The sequence below is a fragment of the Vicugna pacos genome, chromosome 6, assembly GCF_048564905.1.
Source record: "Vicugna pacos chromosome 6, VicPac4, whole genome shotgun sequence".
Lineage (NCBI taxonomy): Eukaryota > Metazoa > Chordata > Mammalia > Artiodactyla > Camelidae > Vicugna > Vicugna pacos.
In genome coordinates, this window is record NC_132992.1 from 75102878 (window position 1) to 75121962 (window position 19085).

Below are 19085 nucleotides of genomic sequence, written 5' to 3' on the forward strand. Positions count from 1 at the left end.
GGGGCATCAGGGAAATGGGTGAAGGTTGTCAGAAGGTTCAGATTTCCAGTTACAAGATAAATGCGTTCTGGGGAGCTAACGCGCAGCACGATAACCGTAGTTAACAGTACTGCACTGTTAATGTAGTATTTGAAAGTTGCTAAGAGAGTAGATCTTAAGAGTTATCATTAGAAGGAAAAAAATTTGTAACTATGTGAGGTGATGGATGTTAATTTACTGAGGTAAATTTCTCTCGTTCCCTCCTTCTCTCTCTCTCTATTTTATATATATATATATGTAATCATTATGTAGTACAAGTTTTTATTAAAGCCAGTGACCCTCTCCTGTAGATTCCCATCTCATTTTAAACGTATCTCTACTATAATACTTACGTGTTGTATTATTATATACACCATGTTCCTTAGCACATGTAAGATCCTCAACAATGTTTCATAATTTACATACCATTGCATTTAATTTTTACTGGTTGAATACTCTATTTTTCTTGTAAGAATAGATTATTTTGACTACAGTCACTTTTTAGTAAACTTTAAACTCTACCAAAATGAATGTCCTTTCTTTATTCTTCTTTTAAAATTTTCTTCTCAAATCTTTTCCCTTATAAACTTCAAAAGAGATTGATTCTGTTTAGAGGTGTCTTACAGACTAACATGCTCACTGATGTATTCGTGTTTTTCCTATCCAGGAACATCACACGTGTCTCCATATGTATGGACGTCTTTTATGTCCTCCAAAAACTGTAGTTTCCTTTGTATTGCTTTTCTTTATGTAGCTTTCTTTTTGCATTATTTCAGGCTATTTTATAGATTTGTGTTCTTGTGGCTGGGATTTTCTCCTGTCATTTCGATCTGGTAATCAATACTATTAAACTGAGCTATTGATTTTTTTTATTATAGTAAAATATACATAATGACAACCATTTTAACCGTTTTTAAGTGTACATTAAGCACATTCACATTCTTGCACAACCATCACCATCATCTCCAAAAGAGTTTCACCTCCCCAAATTGAAACTGTGCCTACCAGACAATAACTTCCCATTCCTCTTTCCCCCAGCCCTTATAAACCACTATTCTACTTTATGTCTCTAAATATTTGACTATTCTAGGTATCTCATGTCAGTAGAATTTTGTAATATTTGTCCTTTTGTATTTGGCTAATTTCACCCAGCATAATGCCTTCAGGTTTCATCATGTTGTAGTAAGTATCAGAATTTCATTTGTTTTTAAAGTTGAATAATATTCCATTGTGTGTATGTACCGTTATTTTGCTTATCCATTCACCTATCAGTGGACATGTGGATTGTTACCACTCCTTGGCTTTTGTGACTAATGCTGCTGTGAAAATTGGTATATAATATCTGTTTGAATCCCTACTTTCAGTTCTTTTGGTTACGAATTTAGAAGTGGAGTTAGTGGATCATCCTTTAATTCTACATTTAATTTTTTTGAAAAAGTGTCATACAATTTTCCACGGTGGCTCTACAATTTTACACTCCCACCAGTACTGCAAAAGGGTATACCAGTTTTCCATGTCCTAGTTCCAATTTCTCCGTATCTCCATAAATCAACACTTACTATTTTCTGTTATGTTGATAACAGCCATTCTAATGAGTGTGAAGTGATATCTCATGGTGATTTTGATTTGCATTTCCCTGATGATTAGTGATGCTGAGTATCTTTTCATGTGCTCATTGGCCATCTTGTAAACCTTCTCTGGAGAAATGCTTATTCAAGCCCTTTGCCCATAATTTAATTGGGTTATTTGTTTGTTGTTGAGTTGCAGGAATGCTCTATATATTCTGGATGTTAATCTCATATCAGATATGTGATTTGCAAATATTTGCTCCCATTTTGTGAGTTACCTTTTCACTCTGTTGACAGTGTCTTTTAATATACAAGTTTAAAATTTTGAAGTCCAACTTATCTATTTTTTTTTCTTTTGTTACCTTTTCATTTGGTGTTGTGTCCAAAGCTTCATTTCTAAATTCAAGGCCATGAGCTTTTTCATTAATGTTTTTTTCTACTAATTTTGTAGTTTTAGCCCTTGCTGTTAAGTTTTAATCCATTTTGAACTAATTTTTGTATACAGTATAAGGTAAGCACCCACCTTCATTTTTTTTGGCATCAGATTCTTAGTTTTCCCAGAATGATTTACTGAAAAGATTGTCATTTCTCCATCGAATAGTCTTGACACCCTTGTCAAAAATCATTTGACCATCTATGCAAGGGTGACAAGCTATTGAGTTTTATGTATTTACTTGTATTGGACCAACTTACCAATCGATCTCATTAATTTTATGTTTTTAGAAGAGTTATTTAGAGTATGCATGTATTCATTCTTTTTAAAAAAAATGCGTTCTTCCCAATATTTTAAACTTATTTCATTTTATTGCTTTATTGGTTTAGTAAGAATTTATATAACATTGTTGAATAATACTGTGATACTGAACATCACTCTCATCCTGACTTTAATGGTGAAGACTATATAATTTTATTATTTAGTGTAATGCTACAGTTTGTTTTTGATCATCTTTATCTTATTCAGAACAACTTTTAAAAATTTCTATTTTAATTGCAATTTTTGAAGGAATGGCTGCTGACATTTCAAGTCTTTTTAAAAATCAAGGATAAAATGATACTTTAATTCTATGTTAATTAGGTGATGAATTTTGCTGTTAGATACCTTTTTGTTGAACTACCGTATTTCTCATATTCCTGGAATGGTGTATTATTCTCTTAATGTGCCATTGAATTTTATTCAGAAAAAAATTTAATCGATACTCATAAATGAAATTAGTCTAAAATAGTTTGTTCTGTTTTTATGCTGTATATTTATCAGATGTTGGTATTAAGATCTTGTTAGATTAATAAATTAATTGGGGGCGATAGCTAACCTTGCCTGTGGTCTGATATAATTTGAATAATTTAGGAGTTATCTTTTCTTTGAAAGTTAGATAAGCTTACTTATAAGATTATTCAGGCCTGTGTCTTTTAAATAGTAGGACTTGAATCCCCTTTTCAGTGGTTTCTATGGTCATTCAATCTACTGAAGGTTTCTACTTTTTCTTAGAAGCCTCTGGCAAATTATTTTTCCTAGAAATGATTAATTCCCTCTGGTTTTCAAATATATTTCTCTAAAGTGATACCAAATAGTCTTTTATAGTTTTAGTAATTTCTATAGCTATGGTTATATCTCCTTTATAATTTCTACTATTTTGTTTTCCTTTTAGTTTTTCTTACTTCTGTTTTTTCAGGGGGTTATATACTGTTTTTGACATTTTAAAGTGCAAGCTTTGGGTTTTTTTAAACTATTATTTTAAAAATACTTTGGGAAATTTTGACTTTTATTAATGTCACATATGAGCTATTACTTTTATTCGTTTTTGTAAAAGTGCCTTACATTGAAAGTTGAATTCATTTATGTTCATTTCCTTTATTATTATCTAAGGCATTTTCTTCCGAGTAAAGCTTTATCTGTAGATTATAGGACTTGATATAAAGTAGTCGTTTTAAAGTAATATTCTAATATTCTATTCATTGGAGTTTTGGTAACTTACCAGTTGTTCTTGGCCATTCTTTGCCAATTCCTTTAATAAGCTTTTTATTGTGCACCTGTGTGTTGCAGGCACCCTGATAGTTACCAGGGGTTCTTTACTATCCAGGATTTCTCTAGTTGTAAAAGAAACAAAATCTGAACTAGCTTAGACTAAAAATGTTAGCTACTGAGAATTTCATATTAAAAAAGACCAAGGTGCAACTTCACAACTAGGACCATTAGGACCAAGTACTCAAAAAATAAGATTTTCTCTGTGTCCAACTCTTGACTCAACAGTTTGGCTTCACTCTTTGGGTCAGTGTTTATTTTCTCACAGCCTCTTTCTCGTGGTAGGAAATGTGGCCATGGCAGCTATGTGCCTCTCGTGGCATGGCTTTATCCTTGAAGAGGGACTATGGGAGTGTTTCTCTGGTTCCTGTTTACAAAAAAAAATTAGTGACATGATCTGATTGGGCCAACTGGATTAACACACCTTAGCTAATTAGCTATATGTATGAAAGACAAAATCTGTTAAGGGCTTGAGAGTTTTCATTCAAATCAATTTATTGGTATGGGGAAAATAGTAATTTCCATGTGAAGGGGCTTACATTTTCAAGATAAGGGGGAAGACGTACTGGGCATATAGAAAAGTGAAAGTCTCTTTCAGGTACAATGACTTTGGGGAGTCCCTTCACTTTTAGTCATCACCATAAAATGGAATATTAAACTATTTCTAGAGCTCTGTATCATGTAACTGACAGCCGTTTCGATTCTTTCTCCAACTATCTGAGATGAGCCGGTAGGAGAGGTACTGTCGTCTTCTTGATCTTTGGGAAACTGAGGCACAGTGAAGAGAAATGATCGTGATAGAATAGAAGGGACCTTAATAGTTGTAGTTTCTTCCTTTTGCCTGACTTTGACCTGGGTTTTAGGATTAAGAGATATGTGTCTCACATAAGCAAGAGACATTATTCTTAAAAATATGAACCAACTTTTTCAGGGAAATCGTATTTTATGAATTAGAACCACAAATACCCCCCAAATATCTGTTTATAGTCCCTGGCCCCTTGAAAGTGTGAAGTCCATATAAATCAGGAATTTAAATCACAGCACTGGAAAGAAGCAACTACTCTTCATCTGTATTTCTTTTGCGCAGAATATTCAGTACTTAGAAATCCCTTGATTGCTCTTATTACAGAAGATATTTCAAAGCTGTGGAATAAAAGGAGGAAAAGGAGGCAGATAAATGCATTCTGAACCTCTCTTTTATTCTAACTATGTCCCACGAGATGTCATCAGAAGGAATGAGTTTCAAAAAACTGCTACAGAAAAGGTTGATGAGTAATTATAAAATGATCGTTTTCATTTTTCTTTTCATTCATTTGTATTTTGCCTAAGGATAAATGTATATGAAGTCTTTGCACTTAGTTAATGCTCTGTAAAATAGAAGGATAACATTGCCATTCTTAAACATGTTACTTTGCTTTTTCAGAGAGTATTCTTGTTAAATCTAAGATGTATTTTCATATATATATGAAATACATACACACACACACAAAAAAAAACAGTGTTCAATGTAATGTAAGAACTGAAGGGTAAGATAAAACAATTTTACTAAAAATGGGTGTGATTTTCTTATCTGAGCCTGCCAAAATTTCACCAAAGAAAAATCATGCATATGTCTTGCAGTTAGATTTCTTTTATAAATTGGAAGCTGTTCCATCGTAGGAGATGTTGTGAACCCTAATTGATGAGTATTTATAAAATATTTCCACACTGAGATGAAATGACAAAAAGCTGAGATAGATTAATGGGCAGATGCCTGAATGACAGTGTGAAGATATGAACGTATAGGTGAGCCAAGTTTTATTGATTAATTCAGCAGCATTTATTTCCTGAGCATTCAGAAGGTTGATAGAGAGATAAATTAAACACAACCCTATCCTCTAGGAACTCATGGTACAGAAGGGTTTGGATTTTCATTTTGTTTGACAATAAAACTTAATACTTATTTTCTTAAACCTGTGCAGTTTCCTAGGACTTATTTTGTTCTGCTGTACAAGAAACTAGCTTGGGTACGAAAGTTAAATTAAGTTGGCTGTGAGTTAATCTCTGAAATAAACCTCATTACAGAGTCCATCCTTCATGATTTAGGGTTTTGTGAGTGTGGTGTCATTAATCAGGAGTAGGCTATTGTCTGACCTTGCTTTCTATACTTGATAGAGAACAATCTCATATTAAACAAACCATTGTCATTTAAGTAAGATTAACTCTTCAGAATGACCAGCCCTCTACTGCCATTTCCCTTGTGTGGGAATTGAGTACCCACCTTGTTTGCGGTTATTTCTTTTATTGTTTTGCCACATGTTCTCGAGCCATTAGCTTTCTTCTGTCCATTATCCCGGTCCCTGTGCCGATACATAGATGAAGTAAAAAAAAACGTGTTAGGGATACAGTTTGGTGTAATAAAATGAATATAGATCGTTAAGTTAGACAGATCTGGATTAAATTTCTAATTCCTTTACATCTTGGGCAAGTTTTCTTTTTTTCTTTCCTTTTCTCATTCTGTATCTTTCCTCATCTTTAAAACTGGGGTAGTAATTTATGGGCTGAACTGTGTCCCTTCAAAATTCATATGTTGAAGTTATAACCCATAGTACCTCAGAATATAACTGTGGTTGGAGGTAGGGTCTCTAAAGAGGTAATTAAGTTAAAATGAGGTCATTAGGGTGGGTCCTAATCCAGTATGACTAGTGTCCTTATAAGAAGAGGAAATTAGGGCTCAGAGAGGTAACGAATGTAGGGCATATAATGATGCAGGGAGAAGGTCCTTTACAAGCCAAGGAGAGAGGCCTTAGAAGAAACCAGCCCTGCTGATACTTCGATCTTGGAATTCTAGCCTCCAGAAATGTGAGGAAATAAATTTCTATTCTTTAAGTCACCTAATCTGTGGTAACTTGTTATGGCATCTCTGACAAACTAATGCAGCAACACTATCTAAAGTGAAAGGTAGGGAAACTTGAAATACTGTGCTGTATACTATAATATATAATAAATGATTCATACATTTAGCTAGTATGATAATTAATATTTCTTAGCATTAGTATCATAGTGCTGTTAAGCACTACCAAAGGTTTGTGAAAGAAATAATTGCCCTGAAAGAAAAACAATGAGCTTATGAAAGTTCTTTTAAGCAAGAGGAAATTTAAATGTGTCCCTGGGAGCTTTATTTTTAGATCAATTTCAGTGTGTAAAGCATTGTATATTCTCTCTCTAATCAACTTATTTTTAGTAGAAGCATCCTGGAATCTGATGAGTAAAAATAATTTAATTTTTTTTTGATAGAATGTGTTGACTAAAATGTCATTACCTCTGAGACTCAGAAAGAGTCATGATGTTTTTGTCAGCCCTCGTGAACGTGCCCAGAAACAATGTGTGATTTTATTACACTTTAGGGGAGTTCAGTGTGTATGAGAAATCACAGCAGTAAACCATCTCAGTAGTTGCTGTTAGATTTGGAAACAGCACATCTGTTTGCCTCCTCTTCGCCCTCCCTGGAAAATCCATGATAACATTCCCATCTGAAGGTCCAACAAAGCATATTCGCAAGAATAGGTTTTGTATAAAACATGTACTTATCCATGAAGGGTAGTTCTTGTTGGTGATATTTACCGCTAGAATTAAATAAAGGTTGACTTTTCTATTCATGTGAAAGAATTGGGTTAATAGGTAAAACTATTTTTCCCTCACCAGCTCCTACAGAACCTTTGACATTGGTTACAACATATAAGGGCTTCATTCTACGCACAAGTTTGAGTTCTAGTATGACCAAGAAGGTTTAATACTAAACTGAACCAATATTGGTTCTGCTGAGGGGTTTTTGAATTGAGGTCTTTCTCCCAGAATACTGGGACATGCTCTGAAATGTTGCCTCTGTGTTTTCTCACGTAACACCCTTTGGTTTTAATCATTCTTTCCTTAAGAAAGAGGAAGAAATTGCCCCACGTGGAGAAAGACCTTCAGTTGCCCGAGCATTGTTAAAGAAATGGAGCTTGGATCTCCGTGATGATACACTTGACTCAGGCAACGTTGTCAGTTTCTCAGCTGGGCAGTAAACCTGATCGTTTCTTTGCCAAAGATAAAGGATATTCTTTAAAATAGATGAAATTTCTCTCTTCATGTTCAGCACCTTCAGTTTTATGTTATTTAAGGCTACTTTATTGTCAGTTTTGGTGTTTATTTCAAAAATTTCAGAGTAGACAAAATAGATCATAATAAACCATCCATTGAGTAAATACATTGTGGGGTTGTTTCTAAAATCTATATCACTTACCTTGTATTCCCTCGTGGCTCCTTCTGTAATGCAGAGATTTTTGTTGGATTTTTTTGTTTGTTTGTTCCATCTATCATTCGCCCTCCCCTTCTCCTCGTGGAGCTCTTGGTCTCCAGGGATTCCTTTGGGGAAGCTACAGCTCACAGGTCAGCAGGACAGCCTGAAGAGGGGAGAAGAGGGCAGAATCAAGGAAGGGAAGATCTGGCTCTACTCTAAGTTCCACCACTTAACCACCAAATCAAGTCATTTAGTCTCTTTGAGCCTCCGTTTTCTTTTCTATTAAAACAGTAACAAAAGCATTTGCCATGAACACATCAGTGGGTACTGGGGAAAGAGACATCCAATGAGATACCCCCAAAGAAAACAATGGGAAAAACCAGTCAAAGCTGTGAAAATATAAGACCCTTCTGTTACGAACACTCCCAAAAGAGCCAGGGGTGTGTGTAAGGAGAACCATGGAGCAAACTAAGTATGTAAAAGAAATTGAGAAATTGTTTTTCAGGCCATCAGTCATTAAGAGATCCTTGAGCTTTATGTCTTCATTTGCTAGAAGAGATGTTTGTCATTTAAGTCTTTCCATTTCAGTTGTATTGTCTGTGTGGTAACTGATGTGAATAAAAGATAATTTTAAGTTTAATAGCAATAACTACACCTACTGGCATAGTATTTCTTATGTTATTGATAATCTATTTTCCAAAAGGATTTACCAGTTTACAAGGAACACTACTGTGGACAAGGTTGATGAAAGAATAGAATAGAAATAAGGAATAGGAAACTGATAAAGTAGAGGAAGCAGACCTATGTTGGTGCCATGCTGTTTTGTGCTAACTTCTCAGGCAGTGTTCAAAGAACCCAGAGAAGGAGTCTGACATCTTGTTTCTTATCCTACGAAGTGGTTTGCATGCTAAGTTTTATTCTTATTTTATTACTTAATTTATTATTCTATCTGCAACACTTTCCCACTAGTAAATTATCCAGTTCTCTTCAAATTTAACTCTCTCAGGACTCCCCTGAGAGATGCTTCCAAACTTGTTCCATCTTAACACCAATTGAAAATTATTTCAGAAAAAGCTAAATTGTTTTTTTTTTAAATATAAGCATACAATCAACATTAAATGCTTTTCTGAAGCTATTTTACCTACAGTGATTTGGTGGGAAAAATAAATTAAATCCAGGTAGTCTATTTTATTTTCTAGTAAACTTTTCTTTTTTTATACACGTACATACACACATACATACACACATCCATGCATATATATACACATATGTATGTATATATTATTTTTATATCTAATATCGGTGTTAAACAGGACCATGATTCTATTCCTGTTGGTAATCTCCCAAACAAGTAATGTGTATGGATACTGGAACTGCCACTATCAGCTCTATCTTAGTAAAGAGCTAGGCAATTATGAAAACAATAAGCCAAACTCACCTTTGGTGCTCTTTAGACCAAAGAAGTTGTGTATTAAACAGCATGTCATGCTTGTTGACTATTTGAAGATGTAGTGTATCCACCTTATCATGGCTAATGGTCACCGTGTGGAGATCCCATTCCTGAAATACTGCATTGGTTGGAACTCAGAAAAGCAACCTCAGATGCTTGCAGACTTGCAGATTCTGCAATGTTAAATGGCAAAATTGCCACCATAGCATGTTTTTTCGTTCAGTTGAATTAATCACATTTTGCTAGCAAGCAGGAGATTTACATGCTTCTGATTATGAATAAATGTAATATGATCTTAGCGCCAGCATACTGAGCACAGTAAGAAACCAGCAATCAGAATTGCTAGGCTCTTTCATGGGGTGGAGCGTATATGATGTGGTATTGCATGGCTTAGAAGTGAAAATCTTTAATGGATTAAAGAGGATTCTTATGGTTCCCAGGATGTTCCCAAAAAGTTGATTTGTAGTCCACATTTAAAAATAACAAAATTAACTTTTCATTTTGAAAATGTAAAGCAAAATAATTCCTTGTTGCCTCTGGGACTCTAGGCATTTTACATTAAAATTAACGGAAAGAATTCATTTATCTTTAAAAACCAAGCAAGAAAGCAAAACTAACTTAAAAAAAAAAAAACAGGTTATCCGAGGAGAGGGCTGTAACTATTAATGAACTTACTCTGAAGCCAACATTAGAGTCTGGGAGCATTCAGGGTCTTTAGTCACCCTTACTAGCAAATTCAACACCAAGAATGCATTTTATATTTATTTCTAAATAACAGAATAAGCCATGTGCTATAGACTTTGTACCTGCTATACTCTTCTCACCTGTGAAGTTAGAATCATCTAACGTAGTAACATCCTAAATCCAGAACAACGGAAGCAATAAAAATAATTTTAAATCAGATTTTTATATCTACTTACCCTAATGTTGTCATAGTGAGGTTCGTTTATTTAAAAAATGAAGTCATGGTGACCTTTTAACCATTATATGAAGCTGTATATTTATCTTTTAAAATGCTCTCCCTCTTCGTATTCATTATATTGAGAATTACTGAAAAATACAAGTGCTGTAGAAGGTTTGTAAACTTATTTGCATGGTGAGAAAAATCAGGCCAGCTTTTGAAAACATGTCAGATTTGAGGGCTATGGCTTTGTTTTCATTCTGCTTTGGTTTTATTTCATATCTTTTGATATGAAAAGAATGAAGTGCAGTCAACTTTCCGTCATTGGTACAGTTTATTGTAGAATTATATTGAAGTATGATTGGTAGTTGGTAAAACTAGGCTTTTGGAGGCAGGAGGGTTAAGATGGAGAATTAAAGGAGGTGCCACTTATTTAAGTCAGATATTCAGGTCTCTGTCTCCAAACAATGTTAATAAATGAAAAATTCTATAGAACTGTTGTGAAGGTCCAGCTAATGAATTTGAAAAGGCTTTTGCAAACTTTTATATGCCATGCATATGTGTTGCTGTTATCAACTTTTGACTTGTTCTTTTTCTAGTGACAAAATGATTTCCTGATAAGAGTATGGATTGAGCTCTGTGGCAGAATCCACTATATATTTAGGATAGAATACTGTAAGATTTTATAAATTGCCACAAAATGTCACAGGCTGATTTGCATTTTTGTTGATTCTATACATTAATCACTGAGTAACCTTCAGTTTTCCAAATAAAGACTAAAGGGAGTGGTGATGACATTTGTAATCATCTACAGAAAGGGAATGACTTAAATTCTTCACAGATGGAGAGATGTCAAGGGTGAATCATTGTATCCACATTTGCAATGTTAAGAAGATTTTGACGGTGTCTGTGGATAGTAAGGAACAAACATTGTTTTGTGTATAGAATTAAACATAAACTGTCCATACCACAATCCCAGATTCTCTAGATGACTGTGGAAGGCTTTTCAGACACCATCCCCTAAGAACTGAGAAATTCATAAAAGGAAAATAATCTTATGCTACGTGTAATACACAAACTGAGCATTTTGGGGCAACTGGAACAGTGACCTTTCAAAGAGGACAAATTAGGTTCTGTATGCCTCAGAATACAGCGTGATTTACTGCTTGAAAAAAGGGATGACATTTGACGTATATTCCTGATTCCAGCCTCATAGCAGCTGACTCTAATATTTCTAAGCAAGCTGCATAACTCATTTCTTCTTCAAACAATATAATTCAACCCAATATTCTAACCAGCAGTAGACCAGTGCTTGAGATTTTTAGGAAATGCTAAAGATATATGAATACTTGTCTAATGTTGCTTTAAAAGGGTTTCAAGGATTGGATTATGTTCAGCAGGAAGGAAACACACAAGAAAATCTGATGCCAAATGTTCATATGAGTAACATATGGAACTCCTCACTATGGGTAACATACATACACACAATATAGAAACTGCAATGGTGTAATCTACTCTGGCTACCAAATCTGAATGCTTTTCCCCAAATTCAGATTTAAAAACTTGTTTTTTAAGATAGACTTTTTAAATCGATGAGATGCAAATATTTTCTTCTTTTTTTTTTTTCTGTTTTCTAAGTATCTTTAAATTAATATATTCTTACTAACCCCTGGGCCTGTAAATTACAGTAGCTAAAGCACAAGTAAATATTAAAACCCCTGATGAACCCACTAGTTGTGATTGACAATCCTGCTTGTTGTAATCAAAATTCATTAAACTGAGTTTTTTTTCCCTATGTCTCCTGTATCTTCTTTTTGAAATTTAGTTTGGAAAGGAGCTGGAAATGTTTATAGAATACCAGATAAATCCTACCAGTACAGGAAAAACTAGAGTGAATTTTTAAAGGCTTCTGGAATTAATTTTTATCACCTTTTTTATAGCAATGTAAGAGTGAAATAGCCAAATGCTTTGAGTCACATGACTTGGTTTTCTCAGGCTTTCTTTTCTGTGAGGGTGGGAGGTGGTACAGGCACAGAATGAATGATGGCTTTAGACTTCCAGGTTCCCTTCAGTTTTGTGAGGCGCCCCTGGAGCTGCTCCCAGCGGCACTGAGCAAAACATTCTGCTAAGAGATGGGGGAACTAGTTTCCTACCTTGTGCCTGTCCTCGCTGAGACTGAAGGTGGAAAAGTGGTCTGTGACAACGTAGCAAAGCTCTCAGACACAGCCTGTCATTTGCCCTATGCCTTCATACAGTGGGATCTGAGGGTGTGAGGAATGTCTCTCGCTAGCATCTGCTTTGTTATTAATTCAGTTTGCCTGTGTCTTTAATTTGGGGTGACAGCCACCTTCCCTCACAGTCACCAAATACTGGCAGGGGGGTAGGGGCTGTCTCAGCAGTGTGCCCACCGCTGGCAATGATCAAGGCAGGGTCCTGATGGCTCCTTCTCTCCTTGCTTTCACAGCTGGCGCCACATACATCTTTGGGAAAAGCGGAGGCCTCATCCTCTACACCTGGCCAGCCAACGACCGGCCCAGCACGCGCTCCGACCGCCTGGCCGTGGGCTTCAGCACCACCGTGAAGGACGGCATCCTGGTGCGCATAGACAGTGCCCCTGGCCTCGGGGACTTCCTCCAGCTTCACATTGTGAGTACCGGCAGTGGCCTGGATTCTCTTATCTTCCTAGTGGTCTGAGTTGGTGAGCCAGATAAATGCAGTGAAACATTGTAGACAGACATGACAAAGGGGCACGGGGTTATAAAACTGCCTCAGAGTGTCAGAGATGTCTCCAAGGGGTGGTGTGTGTTAAGCCTCATTCTCCCCTTCAGATATGGACCATGATGGCCAGAGGGGCCTCAGGGATAGAAAACGTAAGGCTCTTCCTGTCCAGGCTCCCTTCTCTACTGTGTGGTCTGACCTGTCATGAAAGATTTAGCAGACCTCTTAGGTGCAAATGAGAAATTGGCCTGGTGCAGTTCATCTTAACCTGCTGCAAGTAGGAAGGCCACCTTGAATGTCAGTGTTCTAACTGGGGGATCAGCAAAGGTGTTCTGTAAAGGGCCAAATAATAAATATTTGGGGCTTTCTGGTTCATACGGTCTCTGTCAGAGCTACTCAACTCTGCCATTGTTAATGTGAAAGCCCTTATAGACAATACATTTTTAAAAAAATGGGAGAGACTCTATTGTAGTAAAAATGTACTTACAAAAACAGGCTGCAGGCTGTGTTTTGGTGACCCCTGCCCTAGCCTGCACACTTTCTCGTAGAGATGTAAAGAACAAGTGATTAAAAACTGAGGCCAGAGTGGGTGGGGCAGAAAGCAGCAGCCTGATGACCGAGAGTTGGCGGATTCATGTGTACTGTAATAGCCAACATTTTGCTTGTACAGAGCCCAATAGGACTGCGCCCTGACTCAAGGCAGATCATTAAGAACGCAGTGCAATTCTAAGAAATTAAAATGATTTGGTGGAAAAAATTACTTCATTATGAGGAGAGAAAATATTTTTATAGCAACAATTAACCCATTTTATCACCTGTGCAGTCTGCAGTTAGGAAAGTAGGCTAAAGAAGGATATGATTCTCATTCATAAGTACCCAAAGTGCAGCCACCAAGAGCAGAGAGAGGAATTGTTCTCATTAGTTAGCAGTGACAAGCCTGGAAAGAATGGATTTAATTTGGAGCAGTAAGAATTCGGTTTAAATGGCAGAAGGGAAAAGCAGTTAAGAGGAAAAAATCAACTGGGGATTAGCACCAACCTCCAAAAATGAGGAAGAGGGACAATTATTGGGAATCTCGAAATCTGAGTTTTGCTAATATGCGCCTCTTCCAGAGAACGCAGAGTGAGACTCCATTGCTGGTCTCTGGAGTGGAGGTGGCTGGCTGGAACCCTGGCAGCCAGCTCAGCTCAGCGCTCGAAGCAGTGCCCTCCTCCAGCACCTGCTCTTCCAGCCTGCCTTGGAAACAGGAGCAGCTGGAAGGGAAAGGCTGGAGCTGGAAGCCTGTCTGATCTCAGAGTGAGCCGGAACAGGCCAGGACTGTGCCTAGGAATGTGGGGAAAGCTGGTTAGGAATGGGGTCTTGCAGAGAGTTAGGGACGTCTTTCTCAGATGCTTCAGGAGCCATATGCTGCTATGAGCCTGAGCTTAAGCGTTTTCAGAAGCCACACTAAGGAGTGCGGAGACAGGCAGCCATAGTTAGTTCAGTTTCTCTTTATTTGGCCTCTAAGAACCACCATAATTTACAAGACTTTGTGAGATTTATGCTGCATATAACTTAATGACTATTTCATGGCAGCTATAACTAGGCTATTATTACCAGCTCACTTGCATTTTTGTGGTGATTTATCTTCTTTTTTTTTTGTTCAGTGTGACTTACTAAGAAAAATATGATTTGGCGCAGCCGTGAGCATCTTTTTCAAGTTAGATAATATGCTACCAGTTTATCTATGTCTTCCCATTCATGTTTGGTACAACATCTCCACTTCTAAGGGAAATGCTCTCTTATTTTCTCGTAGTTTGCTTTAAGTTGGCAGTGTTTTTAGAAAATGGGTACGAGGATCCTGGGAACTTCTAGGAGGAAACATAGCATTCCATTTTGTCTCTTAATAGCAAAAATACAAGAAATTGTATGTTAAAATGCACAGAGCTGCCTTGGATATTGTGGATTTGTTCCAATGATACTGTCATGGCTTAAACATTCTGGAAAATTCCAACAGATTGTCCTTCAGAGCTGGGGTCAGGAAATGTTATCTGATATTTTTAGAGAAAAGAAAAAGAGACCCTATGATGTGAAAAAACCACACTATTCTGTAATGGATCTGACATGTCTGTGGCCTCTTAACCGTGGGGCCACTTCATTGGTCTAATAATTTCAAATTATTTTTTCTTCCCTAGTGGATCATCTCTGGTGTCTACCAGAGATAGAAACTGTGTGTGACTATATTCCAATAAAATGGATTTATAAGAATAAGCTGCAGAATGTACTTTGGTGACCATTGCCCTAAGCTGCAAACGTCTTCACAGAGATGTAGAGAACATGTGATAAAAACTGAGGTCAGAGTGGGCAGAGCGAAGGGAAGGTTCCTTATCACACTGAAGAGGGAAGGGTGCAAGTGGAAGGTCAAAAGACTTGATTACAAAACCTACCTCTTGTTTTGGACAATTACGTAGATGCATCGGAGGAAAATGAAGCCATAAATACGTACTAAGATAATTTTATATGACTTTCACAGTTGTGAAAGGGAAATGTGGATCTTTTTATTAAACGCAGTTTGTTTCCTTGTACTGAAGAAATTTACTCAAAAAGGAAGGAATTTAAGGGCCACTAATGGAAGTGGAACAAGTTGGGCAGGAGGCAAAGGTTTCCTTCCCCTTTGCAGTTCCCCTGGGAGAAGAGAAACCCACTGGGGGAAAAAAGAGAAAGTGAGGACAGACATGAAGAGGAGAAGAAAGGAGGGGGAACCCAGGGGCAGGGGAAGAAAGGGAGCAGGGGGCCTGAGGAAGAGGACGGACCTGCCTGGGGATGTGCCCTGGCAAGGGTCACGTGGGCAAAGCTTCATTCTTTGAGTGTGGGTGTTCATTGTGGAAATAACCAAAGGTAGCTGCGTGCTACTTCCGAGTGGTTGTCAAGCTAGTACGTTGCTCAGAACTAAAGTATAAACCCTTAAACTAGTGTGTGTGTGTGTGTGTGTGTGAGAGAGAGAGAGAGAGAGAGAGAGAGAGAGAGGCTGAGAGTTTGTGTTCTATAAACTGGAGCTGAAGACAATTCCTAGGAATTCCTGAAGACTTTTGAGCAGTGGTAACAGTATAATTGGAATAGGCCCCCTTTACCCTCCAAGTTAGCCTATTGAAGGAAGGGAAAATGCTTTCCCCAAACACCGGGGAGTCTCACCCAGAAATGAGCACCCCGTCTAAAACAGACTTGCCTGTTTTCAAGCCCCCAGAGCAGGAATGGAAGACAGGCTTCATCTTGCCTGCCAGCTCTGAGTGCCTCTCCCTCTCTCACTGCAAGCCTTCCACTGGGGAGACTGGTGAGAGCACTAGGTAAATCCAGCCAGCGGGAGTCCTGGCTCCCGCCAGCCGTGTCTGCCGCCTGCACGGAAGGGGCGCTGTGTGCACCGAGGTATGCTGCACGTGTACTGCACTTGCTCTAGGCTGCACTCAGTCCTTCCTCACGCTCTCCAAGTCTCCCGTATCTCTTCCTTTGTCATGCGGACTTCCCTATACATTAAAAACTCTTTAGGAAAGCAGGTATCTTCATAAACTCATATTTCACTGGAGGCCCTTGAGTCGTTGAGTAATCAGTTTAGTCCATCTTATTCGGATCCTTCCCGCACTGGGCTAAGGTCGGCTGCCTGGACAGGACTTGAGTTCTGCTTGGACAGTTGAGGAGCAGGGAGGAGAAATAAGCAGGACTGATCTGGGGACATACAACATTTGGGCAGATGGCAGGAGTATGGGGGGAGAGCTTGGGCAGGATGAAGGCATTGGAGCTCTAGCATGAAGAAAGGGACAGAGAAAGGGATACCAAAGCAGAGCTGGGTAGGTGCTGTCGGCACAGTTCTTCCTATTTCACAATTTGCTCAGATTCTCTGTTGTTCTGGCCAAAAGAGCAGAGGCTTTTCTTTCTCTTTCTGGTTTCTTTTAAACAGGACCTCTTCCCACTCATCTGGGCCTCATGATGATTAAATAGGCCTGTTGAACAAGATAAGAATTAGATCATTAAAAAGAAAAAAAAATCAGAGAAGGCCAAGAGATCAAAATAATTTAGAGATTGTTTGCTTCAAATTAGCTTACATTTTTTCATTTTGGGTTCACCCTTCCGTGATGCACTATTTTCTGTGTCGATTATTAATCATGATATTAATGAAATCACAGATGAAATGTGTCAGACAAAGGCAAAAAGATCTTTGTTGATGTGTTCATGGAATGAAATTCTGTGGAGGGAGAGGGTATCTTAAGCAAGAAGGATTTTTACAAATTATTACTTCAAATATAAGTTGCCTCCATTGAAATCTATTGTTGAGAAGTTAATCTGCTGAGTATTTGGAGAGAGGCTCTTCCTTGGGAGGGACATCAGCCTATTGCCCCTGAATCTAGGCTCTATGGAGCCATGTCATGTTACACTCACCTTCTTTTTATAATAGCAACAAAATTGGACCAGAGAAAGGACTCGCTATTGCCAGCCTTGAAACCCTTTTTTTTTTAATTGAAGTATAGTCAGTTTACAATGTTGTGCCAATGACTGGTATATAGCATAATGTTCCAGTCATACATATATATACATACATTCGTTTTCACATTCTTTGTCGTTATAGGTTACTACAAGATATTGAACATAGTTCCCTGTGCTATACAGTAGAAACTTGTTCATCTATTTTATATATAGTAGTTAGTATCTGCAAATCTCGAACTCCCAATTTATTCCTTCCCACACTGGTAACCGTAAGTTTGTTCTCTATGTCTGTGAGTTTGTTTCTGTTTTGTAAATAAGTTCATTTGTCTTTTTTTTAGATTCCACATATAAGTGATATCATATGATATTTTTCTTTCTCTTTCTGGCTTACTTCACTTAGAATTACGATCTCCAAGTCCATCTATGTTGCTGCAGATGGCATTATTTTATTATTTTTATGGCTGAGTATAAATATACCACAACTTCTTTATCCAGTCATCTGTCGATGGATATTTAGGTTGTTTCCAGGTCTTGGCTACTGTAAATAGTGCTGCTATGAACTCTGGGGTGCATGTATCTTTTCTAATTAAACTTCTCTCTGGATATATGCCCAGGAGTGGGATTGCTGGATCATATGGTAAGTCTGTTTTTAGTTTTTTGAGGAATCCCCATACTGTTTTCCATAATTACTGCACCAAACTACATACCCACCAATAGTGCAGGAGAGTTCCCTTTTTTCTACACCATCTCCAGCATTTATCGTTTGTAAACTTTTTAATGATGACCATTGTGAGTGGTGTGAGATGGTGTAGTTTTGTAGTTTTGGTTTGCATTTCTCTGATAATTAGCGATTTTGAGCATTTTTCATGTGCCTATTGGCCATTTGTATGTCTTCTTTGGAGAATTTGCTTGTTAAGCTCTTCTGCCCATTTTTGGATTGAGTTGTTTGTGTTTTCATTATTAAGCTGCATGAACTGTTTATATATTCTTGAAATTAAGCCCTTGTCAGTCTCATCTTTTGCAAATATTTTCTCCCATTCTGTCAGTTTTCTTCTTGTTTTGCTTATGGTTTCCTTTGCTGTGCAAAGGCTTATAAGTTTAATTAGGTCTCATTTGTTTATTTGTGCTTTTATTTCTATGGCCTGGGTAGACTGCCCTAGGAGAACATTGCTAAGAATTATGTCAGATAATGTTTTGACTATGTTTTCTTCTAAGAGGTTTATACTGTCTTGTCTTATGTTTAAGTCTTTAAGCCATTTTAAGTTTAGTTTTGTGTATAGTGTATGAGAGTATTCTAACTTTGTTGATTTACATGCGACTGGCCAGTTTTCCCAACACCATTTGCTGAAGAGACTGTCTTTACTCCATTGTGTATTCTTGCCTCCTTTGCCAAAGATTAATTGGCCAAAAGTCTGTGGGTTTATTTCTGGGCTCTCTAATGTGTTCTATTTATCCATATGTCTGTTTTTGTACCAATACCATGCTGTTTTGATTACTGTAGCTCTGCAGTATTGTCTGAAGTCTGGGAGGGTTATTTCATCAGGTTCATTATTTTTCTTCAGTCTTGCTTTGGCAGCTCTGGGTCTTTTGTGATTATATATAAATTTTAAGATTATTTTTTTCTAGTTCTGTGAAAAGTGTCCTGAGTAATTTGATAGGGATTGCATTAAATCTGTAGATTGCTTTGGGTAGTG

General features: G+C 37.3%; 1 protein-coding gene across 14 annotated transcripts in view; it reads left to right on the forward strand.

The window, feature by feature from the left end:
- Positions 1 to 19085, forward strand: part of NRXN3 (neurexin 3) — a 1622069-nt gene that overhangs the window by 1253829 nt on the left and 349155 nt on the right. For all 14 annotated transcript variants that reach the window (XM_072963522.1, XM_072963513.1, XM_072963517.1 and 11 more), the window contains one exon: positions 12683 to 12864. In XM_072963522.1, coding sequence (XP_072819623.1) covers positions 12683 to 12864 — 182 coding nt within the window. The remainder of the gene's footprint in view (positions 1 to 12682; positions 12865 to 19085) is intronic.